The 11,137-nt window shown below is 47.7% G+C and overlaps 1 protein-coding gene across 1 annotated transcript in view; it reads left to right on the top strand.

Annotated features, from left to right (window-relative positions):
* The first annotated feature begins 7,729 nt into the window (after positions 1–7,729).
* Positions 7,730–11,137, top strand: part of TIMM17A (translocase of inner mitochondrial membrane 17 homolog A (yeast)) — a 10,671-nt gene continuing 7,263 nt past the window's right edge. Inside the window, exons 1-2 of the mRNA XM_004685261.2 lie at positions 7,730–7,799; positions 11,020–11,123. Coding sequence (XP_004685318.1) covers positions 7,774–7,799; positions 11,020–11,123 — 130 coding nt within the window. The 5' untranslated portion in view covers positions 7,730–7,773. The remainder of the gene's footprint in view (positions 7,800–11,019; positions 11,124–11,137) is intronic.

Here is an 11,137-nt window from a genome sequence, read left to right on the forward strand (position 1 = left end):
AGCAGCCTCCCCAAGCCCAGGGCTAGTGGACCCTGGCTGGCCTAACCAGCGGCCAATAAGACCTAAAGACTGCCCAGCCCTGAATGCAGAAGCCAATCCCCCAGTGGGGGCGGGCCTGCCTCTCTGTCAGAGCTGTTTGAAACTTGAGGACATTCCAGGGAATCTTGGAGCGCTGTGTGACCAAATTTAGTACAGAGCATTTAGCCTTTTAAAGACAAGAGGGCCACGCAATGAGAAAAAGATACAAAAATGTAGAGGCTGGCAGGAGTAGATCAGAGCCACGGAAAGCCAGAAAAGCAGGCACTGGGCCGTGGGGCTCACGAGTGGGCCGGCCGGGTCAGGCACATATGTCACATTTCCACCTGAGATCGGATGTTACTGTGGTCACGCATGGCGCGCTGAGTCCTCTCTGCTGTATTTGGTGATGTGCTGGGGGCCTGCTAGTTATTAACAGCCCCCGGAAAGAGCCTCAATTCAAGACACTTGCAACCACTCCGCCCACCCACTGTCCTCTGCCAAGAACCTGAGTGCTGAGCATCAAAGGCCCGGGGCCTACGTTGGCCACGTCCTGAGGGAGAGAGAAAACAACCCAACCCAGAAAGAAAACTGACAGGCTGTTTGGACAAGAAAGTATGACCTGCAGAAATCAGGAAATCCTTAAAGCAGTGTCCGTCTCCACAGAGCTCCGAGGCGCTAAGGAAGCAGGTTCAAACTCCCTTGGTGCTCAGCTGCTCCTTCTTCTGCTGGGACATCTGCAGACAGACCTTTGAGGGCCCGAGGAGGAGCCGCAGGTTGCCACCCACAGACAAACCCAATTCAAAGGTCTTCAGGGAAATGTAATTCTGGGCTGTGGGAGAGATATTATTGCAACAGGTCTGGCGTGTTTTATAGACGGGCTTTCCACTCTCATCCATCATGCAGCCTGCACAGTCACAGAGACATTCAATCTCCTGCTCCCTCCCTCCTGCCACAAAATCCCTCCCAGAAGCGCTGGTGTAACCCATCAGGGTAGAAGCTTCGATCTTTCCTGGCGTCTTTCCATTCTAAGCCAAGAGAGACAGTCACTTGACTAGCATTTGCTGAGTCCAGGGATCATCTGGAACAGAAGCTGGGCCCTGGCATTAAATGCTCCTGGTCCAGCTTTATGTTCAGACTGAGTGGGGACTGGCTGGCTGGGAGGACTGCAGTCCAGAGGTGAGGCAGGCGGGCCTGAGAAGAAGAGAGGAAAGAGGGGCTGTCATTTGATCTTCTTTTAGTTTGACCATTAGTAGTATAGACACCATTCTTTGCATGATGACAGATTCAGAGCTTCAATGGACCAGGCAGCTTCGTTGCCAGGTGGGGTGATTCTAGAGCCCAGCACCACTGCACCGCGAGTTATTTCAGTCGACATACTTTCCAAGAATGTCACCATCTCTCAGTGAGAAATGATCCTCGACTCTAGAGCGATTTGGTGCCTCCGCCTCCTGGGAGATGAGCTTTATCTCCAAATTTCACACTAACTCCTGGAATCTCTCCACGCTTTTCCTTTCAAGACCTATCCAGCAGCTACCACTGTAACAGCAACACTCTTCCCGGGGACTGTTCTGGGGGCAGAATCCTCATTTGGTTACAGGCTCAGCGACACAACTTCCAAAGGATGCTCAGAGACGAAACTCTCAAAAGGCCTGTCTTGCTCCAGCTGCTGCAGCGTTCTTGCTGTCAGGCCACCTAGAGGAGAGGCCGGAAGTTGGGCCCACCTGACTGCCCTGACTCCTGGGGCTGCCATTTGTGAGGTGAGAGAGTAAGCCTCTATATTTCTTCCCTCCAGTGTATTGATCTGCCATTTACCAACTATGTGATTTGAGCAATGCAACTTCACACCTCCAGCTGTTGGCACACTCAGCCTCCTGCCCTGTCCCTTTCCCCTCCCACCTCTGCCTGCCCCACCCCAGTGCCTCTATTTTTCACAGAGCCTAAGAATTATTTTTGTGGAGTTTTGCCAGTGTGTTTTCTTTGGGGGGTGAGCATATATTTACTGAGTGCTCACCATGTGTAGGGCGCTGGCGTCCAAGCAAGGGCGGTGACTTGCGGTCTCAAATCCGGGTGGTCCCTGCCTTCTGGAACCGATCTCCTCTCGGTGAAGACAGGCAATGAACAATTTCGAATCATTTATTCAATGAGGAGTTTCAAAAATGCCTCAGCAGCAAAGCCTAGGCACTACGGTGCAATGGCAAGGGGGCGCAGAGGTTGGCGAGCAGGGTGGCTCCCAGCTAAGGTACAGCCACAGTCTGACCTGGGGCATCCCCGCCATCACCAGCAACCAGTGACCTTCTTGGACAGTGGGCCTCATCATCTATGAAAGGACAGTAGCTGTGCTGACCTCAGAGGATGGTTGTGAACATTACATTCAAGCATATACATGAAACACTGCTTGAGGCACCTGCCAGTTGGACTACGCACGGTAATTATTAGCAACTATAGAATTACTTATAGTCGGGCCCTCCCCGGTGGCCCAGTGGGTTGGAGCGCTGCACGGCAATGCTAAGCCAACCCCTGGCCACTTCAGTGCAGGTTCAAGCCCCGGCCCCATAGGTGACCCACATGGCACAGAGGACCTCTCCTGTCTCACCCGCTGCTCCCCTCAGTAGTGTACTTTGTTGATCTGCCTGTTCTGTCCCCCACTCTGTCTCTGCTGAATCCTCTTGCCACCCCTGCACCTCTGGCCTGTACCCCATTTCTGTATGCATAAATAAAGAAAATCTTTTTTAAAAAAATAGTCACTCTCTTTCTGGGTGCTCTTCTCTTCATCCATTCTCTTCTTTCATCGTTTTCTCTCAACTTGTCAGCAGTAACCACCCTCAATAAATGATACAAATGCATTTTAATGGAATAGAAAATAATTATACTCCAAGGCAGAGGGAAACTAAGGGAGGAGCAATTGTTTAGGGCCTGACAGAGGACATACTGGTGGAGTCGGGAGGAATCAGGCCAGCGGCCCAGAGGAGGGACAAGGAAAGCGAGCAAACACGGATGGGTGGCAGTGTATACATTGGAAAGTGGTCTCCGGCTGATTCCCATCTCCCAACTTGCACCGTGCCTTAGGCCCATCAGTCTTCTCTCACTGAAGGGGCTTTCTAGAAGAGGCATCATCTTCTGGTACTCCAGCTCTGGAGCCGTCTCTGGTCCCCTACTCAGTTGAAAGCAACTCTCTTACCAGCCCCCAGGAGTTCTTCCTTCGAAGGCTTTCTGCCCAAAATGTTCACTCTTCCTGAAGAAGAGCAAGGGTGTGAAGACAGATCCCCATCTTCAGCCCCAAGATCAGCCCTGCACCATGTGGTTTTGGGGGCCTTCTCTGGCCCAGCAGTCTCTGCTCTAGGGACACAACCAAGCAAACCCACAGCTTCCAAATGCAAAGGGCAGTCCTCACAGTGGCCTCCTACCCACAGCTGTCGGCCACCAACCCCTGGGTCTTCTCTGCTTCACATCCTACGATTCCAAACAGCTGGCTCTTCTGATAGGACTCTGTTGGAAGCCTTTTGCTGGGAGTGTTCACAGACTTTGAAAGTTTTGCTTTCAAGAACATCACAGCCAGGACTGGAGAATTCAAGGACCCAAAGGCCAGGAGGAGAGCCCCCTCCAGTCCCTAGGTGCAGGACCTCTACCCTACCCACTCCACACAAGGCCGTGATTAACCAGTTCAGCACCCCCTTCCACCTAAAACAAATCCATCTTGGGTATTGGGGACTCTGGAACAGCCTATTCCCCAGAGGGAAAAAAACAGCACTGTTGTACAAGAGGAATGGAGAGAGAAAAGAGACCTCATGTTGCCACAACTGCGGCATGAGTTTGATTCCCAGAGCAGACCTCTCCTGTCTCACCCGCTGCTCCCCTCAGCAGAGTATTTCAGTCGATCTGCCTGTTCTGCTCCCACTCTGTCTTTGGTGAATCCTTTCATCCCCTGCACCTCTGGTCTACACTCTAATTCTTGTATGCATAAATAAATAAAAATAAATCTTAAAAATTTACATGGAGAGGTGGAGAAGCAGAATTAATTTAATGAGAGTTTAGGGTGGTTCTCAACTGGGCTGAATGAACCCAGCAAAGTCACATCTTCAGGAATATAGGGTGCAGCAGATCAGGTCACAGATTCCAGAATCAAATGACATGGGCTCAAATCTGAGATGTGTGACACTGAGTAAGTTATTTAACCTCTCTGAGCCTGATGAAATGGAACAGGATATTAAAAGCACCTACTTAAAGAGAAAAAAAGTACCTACTGCACAGACTTGGTTATTAAATATATTATATGCAAAGTACATAACATAGCATCACACACACTATAGGCACTCACCATATTATGACAGTGGGCCCCCTTACTCAGGACTATGTCCCCAGGTCCCCTGTGGATGCCCAGAAATGTGGATAGTCCCTAACCCTAGACACAGTTAATTTTTTAATTTGGCACAGCTAGGGAGTAGCTGATAACAAAATAGAACAATTATAACAACATACTACAATAAAAGCCATGTGAATTTGGTCTTCTCTCTCAATATATCTTATTGTATATAACATTCTGAATCTCAGTGGATGGTAGGTAACTGAAGCTGAGGAAAACAAAACTGCAGATGGTGGAGTATTCACTCGATACAGTGGACCCTTGAACAATCTGGGGTTAGGGACAATGACCCTATGCAGTTGGAAATCTGTGTGTAACTTCTGATTCCCCCCATTAACTACAGCGCCCTCCTTGGTATCCTGGGGGATAGACTTCAGGATAATCTCAACCCCCACTCTGTGGGTACCAATATTCACAGGCGCTCAAATCCCTCATAGAAAGTCCCTGATATCCATGGTCTCCATGTCTGTGGAGATGGGAGAATCAACTGTATTTACTGAAAAAATACACATCTAAGTGAACAGGCACAGTTCAAATCTGTGTTGTCCAAGGGTCCATTGTATAGAGTCACTCTGGCTCTCTTCTTGGGGTAAGGCTGGAGTTTCCTCTGGAAACTTTCTTCTCTTCTTGGGGTAAGGCTGGAGTTGCCTATGGGAGCAAGCCCCTGGCCCCAAACACAGACTGGAACCCCAAGCCCTAGAGCTGACTGTGGTGTGAGCCTTACCTGGTCATGCCAACCTGTGATTCTCAGGGCCAAGTGGGACTGGGGGCTCTGAAGCCACATGTACAGCCTGTGACCTCCTGGTGGATGGAGTTCTACAGGCCCTGCCTCCTCCAAAGCCCCCCCACTGAAAGCATCTGCACTTATGTTCTATGTCACACATTGTGACGTTTTATAAATTTGACACGACAGCTACTTCACAGGAACTCATTTTTTCACCTCAAGGACAGTTTGAACATGCTAAGGGTAGGAATCATGTCAAGATTTTTCTGTACCCTCCCCAATTGTACCCTAAACTAAGGATCATCCTGAACACAGAGTAGGGGTCTTTCAACTGGCTCTGGATTTATTTTTTTTTTAAGATTTATTTATTTATGCATACAGAACTGGGGTACAAGCCAGAGGTGCAGGGGCAGTGAGAGGATTCACCAGAGACAGAGTGGGAGCAGAACAGGCAGATCAACGAAGTCCACTGCTGAGGGGAGCAGTGGGCGGGTCAGGAGTGATCTGCAGCGCCATGTGGATCAGCTCCCAGGCGGGGATCGAACTCAGGCGGAAGTGGCTTTAGCTTCGTAGTTCTTACTTTAACCCGAGGGCCTGGCTCTGGATTTCTAATCCGCCTGGTGACAGTCTCTGCTCAGCACCCTGGATATCTATCCCCATCCCAGTCTCCATAATGGCCCCTCCACTAAGACAAAAGGAACTGGTTTACTTTCCAACCATGGAAGGTGAACAGGAGCTCACTGTGAGGTGGAGGTGGCAGGGGTGGGTAATTCCTTTAGAGTGGGGAAGACTCGCGGACTTAGCCTCATGTTGCTCATCTACTCGAGTGGTTTTCCTTAGGCACAGGGAGAACTTCCTTTCTTCACCTTATTTACTTGGGGAAATCTCCTAGTAAAACAAGTTCTACAGGTCACAGCTCATATGGAGTCATTGTCCCCAAAGTGATGGCCACTGGAGGTGTCAGCAGTGTCTCAGACCTGACTTTCCACAAAAAATGACAGTCCAGTCTCCCCACTCCCCCTTTACATTTATGGCAAGTTTTCACTCAGTCTTCCTCATTCCTTCATGTTCTGTCTCAGACTTTTCAGATTCCTTTAAGACTTGGTAGGAGGAGATTACAATACCAAACTCTTCTTCCAAGAGGCTTATTCACTCGGAGTGAGGAAGGGGTAACATCATCCTCCGCTAGCCAATAAAGGCTAAGTCCCAGGCCTTGCCCAGCCAAGCTGATCCTGACACACTGCAGTACAGAGAAGGCAGAAGGTGAGAGGTCCAAGAAGTCCTGCTGATTAGAGCAGCAGCTCTCAGAACAGTAAACCCCTTTAGGATGCGGAACTCCAGGATGAACAGAGCTGGCTGACACACCCTGGAGTCTGGCCCTCAGCTGTGTAAACTAAGAAATGCAGCATTTTCACCATTCCTGGTGAGTGACTTGATTCAAAGAACCAAGCTCACAACAGGCAGATGCATAAAGTCACTATCAAGTGGGCAGGAACAGCATGAACACAGAACAGGGCCTCTTCTCTATAGGAAATCTACTCAAAGCCAAACACATTCAGGAGATTGTGTAATGACCATGGAATAGGAGCAAAGGTTGGGTGCTGGAGCTAAAGGAGACTTCACCTGGGTCCTTGCTCCACCAGCATACAAATATACTGAAATATTTATACACTAGATCTGGAGTGCTCAGTAAACATCAATTCTTGCTCTGCGAGCTCTTTTTCTTGGTTCGGCATCATCCATCTCCTATATTGTCTCTTCAGCCTGTGCAATTTATTACATTTCATTACAGTCCTACAATCCAAAAAGGACTTCTTGGACATACACATCCAGAGCAGATGACACCGTTTAAAATGTTCTTTTGGTTACAAGACACATTTTACTGACACTCTGTAGCTCAGTAACGGTGGAGGAGAGTTCAGGTTATCTACTTATCTGGCTCCCAAAATGTCAGAGGGAACCTCACTCTTTCTGCAGTTTCAGATTATTCAGGGCACCGGAAAGTGCAGAAGTGAGAAGCTCTCCTCCAATAGCCTGCGACTAGTTTTGGCTGAGTGTGTGCTGGGGGCCAATGCATGAGGTCCCATTCTTCTGGATTTCTCTTCTCTGGGCTAAACATCCCTCACACCTGGTGACTGGGACGCAGGTCAGGAAGTGGCTGTTGTCTCTGTCCCTCCAACTAAGTGGGCACCCTAGATGGACCAGATAGATCCAGTTCACAAACATTTAGTGATTACCGACTGCATCCCAGACACGGCGACTATAAAACACTAAATCGCAGTCATGAAGGTTTCTCAAATCTTGACAAATTAGTAGCATTAGTTGACAAAGTACTAAAAACAAAGAAACCTTACCCATGAAGGGTGGTGAACCCCAGCGGAATAACACCAGGTTTACCTCAGGTCAAGGGACCTTCAATGACCAGGTAATTTGAACTCAGCGCCGCAGAGCTTCCGCCCGTTCGCTCAGCCCAGACCTGCCGCCTTAGAAATCCTGGCGGACCGCCAGCCTCTCCGCACGGCCGCCGCCCCGCCCCCGGGCACCCATTGGCTGAGGGCAGACAGCGAGCCAATCCCCATAGACCTTAACGCCCGCCTCTCGGGATCACTTCCGCTGCTGGGGTCAAGCCCCGCCCAGCTTGCCCGGCATCGCTGGCGGCGCCGGAGTCAAGATGGAGGAATACGCGCGAGAGCCTTGGTGAGCTTTACCCCCTATCCTCGTTTGTCTGCTTCCTTGCTTCCTTCACTCTCCCCTGACCAGCTCACGAGGGGCAGGGCGGACTCGGTCGCGGTGTGTCCACACGGGCTTGGTAACCGAAGGCCACGAGGGCTTCGGCTCAACCCTGTACCCCGCGGGCTGCCTCAGCGTGAGGCAGCCTCGCGGGTCCCCACCCGGCACCTCGTGACCTTGCGCTGGACGGCGGGGAGGTCCAGACTGGGGTTTGATGGAGCATCGGAACCTGCTCCTAACCCTGAGTCCAGTCGGCAGGTGCGGGGTCAGTAATAATCCCCTCTGACCGCCGAGGTGACCTTGGACGCGTCCCTACGCCTCGCTCTTGCTCAGTTCCTCCTTGAGAAAGGAGAGCTAGGCCTCGGGGGGAGAGGGGGGGATATTGTCTGGGGCATTATTTGTACGATGATGTGACCCCTGGGCGAAGCGTTTCAACTGTGTGGAGCGTAGAACATGCCCAGGGACCTGGGTAAACTGTAGGCGGGAGGAGGTGGACGAAAATTATCTGGGAAAGAAAGATGGTAACGATTGTTCGCTGAACATCTATGAGAAAAAACCAATTCATTGTTTTATTCAGTGCTAGCACTTGCTTAGGTTCAAGGAATGAACGCATCAAGGTATCAGGCATGTAAATAGCAATCAGCATAATTGGTGCGAGAAGTCTTAGGTTTCTTAGTTGAAGGCTTCTAGGGTCATGTAATAGGTCTCATTGATTTAAGCCATTCGGTAATCCTCTTACTTTACTTAGTACATAACGTCCTGAAGCAATAGTCAGTTGCCTGGTTAGCTTGTAGTCAAACTGCTTTCATATTCTTTCTGGACTGTCCTGTTTGGTAAGGGCATTTTCTCACATCATCCCAGCTCAAACAGTTGCATTTTCCCCTTTACATCTTCCCTCCCCCTGTTTGAGCACAGCATAAGCTGGCTGAATTCTTACAAAATATTTGCCTTTTGAATCCTGTTGTCAAGGTCGTATCTTTTGTCTTTTAATTCCTTTTTACAGTAGCTTCCCAGTTTCTTGCTTTACCTCTAGCCTTTTTTAGTATGGACCTATTCATCTTCAATAATACTTGTTATTTGCTTTCTTTTCAAAAACTCTTAGTCTCTGTCATACAGTGGAAAGAATTTGAGGACTTTGGCATACTAGTTTGTATTTAAATTGCTTCTAGTTACTGCCTATGTGACCTTGGGCAAGTTAATCTCTATCTGAGCCTCTGTTCTGTACAGTGGAAAGGGGACAGGAATACTCTTTCGCAAAGTTAAAAGGTGACTATAGGAAAGCAAATCTAACTTTCTCAAAGATCATAGATTTTATTTTTGTAAAAATACGCCTTTTAGCAACTTGTCCATTTATTTAAAAAGTAGTTAATGCTTAAGAAATGGTGGCTTAATCTTGTAACTGTGAGTTCTCTTATATCTGTCTGGCATTTCCATTATTTTGGAGTGTGTCTTCTACCGTCCGTTTATGTAGTCCATCACTTCCCTGCAAAACATTGTGATTTAGTTGTGAAACTCTTTCCATCTTAATTTTGTTGTGGGCAGCCTCTCTTGAAATGTTCTGCACTCTGAACGGAATCCTCTGTTCTTTACTCTTTTTTTTTTTTTTTTTTAATGGCCACTGGTTATAACTGCAACTGTTGATTAGATCAGTTAGGCTAAATCTTAAGATTTCTTAGACCACCAGCCCTTATATCTGTATATTTACAAGTACTGACCTACCACACTGAGGGGGTCACTATTTATTCTACCATGTCTTCTTATTTCCTATTAATGGTTTTACCATTTAAAAGACATTTTCCAATCCCTTTTAGAGTCAGGGCATTCCTCACATTTTTTTTTTTTAAAGATTTATTTATTTGTGCATACGGAACAGGGTATAGGCCAGAGGTGCAGGGGCTGTGAGAGGATTCACCAGAGACAGAGTGGGGAGCAGAACTGACTAGGTTACTGCTGAGGGGAGCAGTGGGCAGTCAGGAGAGGTCTGCCGGGCCATGTGGTTGGTCACCTCCTGGGCAGACCAGGATCGAACTCCTGGAGGTGGCCTTAGCTTCCTCCTGCTGTGCTTTAACCCGCTGTGCCACCAGGGAGTGCCCCACGCCTCACATTTTTAAAGTAAAATCACAACACCTGTGGATCTAATTCTGTCCATTCTGGTTCAGTAGGTCCTGGGTGGTACCCAAGAGTTTGCATTTCTAACAAGATCCCAAGGGTTGGTGACTTTGCTTCAGGACCACAAAAGCAGGTCTGCTGACAATTGGGGTATCTGCCACATGAGATAGTCATTTTGTTCAAAGTCTTGATTGGCATTATACTTAAAGAGAATGTTATTTTGACCTAAAGTTTTTATGTTCTTACCTGGCAGAGTTGGAAATGACTCACTGTTCATATTTTCTAAAAGCAACAATATGTTAAATTCTCAAGTACTTGAGCCAGCAGTCCAGATTGCCAGCAGTCCATTATCATATTTGACCCTTATGTTACTTATTGCATCTTTTACTTTTACTGACTGAGTTCAAGTGAATTTACTATTCGGAAACTGTAAATCACATTCCTTGAATTGTGGCTCTATTCTTAACCAATCAGATTACTCCGATTTCAGTATCTTGTGTAATTTAGGGTGCTGCATTTGGAAGCAGAGTTTGTAGATTTGCCCTCTAACTGGAATCGGTGTCATAAATGGATCCAATATAAACTAAACTTCCAAATGCAAAAAAAAATTTTTTAAGAATTTCAAGCGCAGAATGTGTTTAAAAAAAAAATTGTTTTCCTCTGTATCTATTGCATTCTTCCAGTCTCACCTTGATGTTTTGCTTCAGCTGGAGAACTTACCTTGACCTCCAGGAGATTGACTCAGCATTGTTGATTATAATGTCATTTCCTACATACATGTTCATTTGCTTTTGAATAGTGCCCCACTTACAATAGATGCTCTCATTGTTAATGAGTGAATGAAGTGCTATTACAGGGACTTAAACAACAGCAGTGAGGAATGAAGCTGATGCTATTCCTTCAGGTTTAGATAGATGACTCAGGGCCGATTAGATGTGAATAATATGTTCAGAATCCTTTCACTTTGTATATCATGGGACCTGCACTGCAGACTGTTGATTTCTTACTGTGTTAGCAAAGGTTTCATGTAGCTTCTGAATGAGAAATGTGCTCATCTTTTCCTTCCCTCTGCTCCTAGCCCCTGGCGAATTGTGGATGACTGTGGTGGGGCCTTTACCATGGGCACCATAGGTGGTGGTATCTTTCAAGCAATCAAGGGCTTTCGCAATTCTCCAGTGGTAAGTGGGTGAATGGTC

Source organism: Condylura cristata, unplaced genomic scaffold, assembly GCF_000260355.1.
Source record: "Condylura cristata isolate star-nosed mole 26May11 unplaced genomic scaffold, ConCri1.0 scaffold00018, whole genome shotgun sequence".
NCBI lineage: Eukaryota > Metazoa > Chordata > Mammalia > Eulipotyphla > Talpidae > Condylura > Condylura cristata.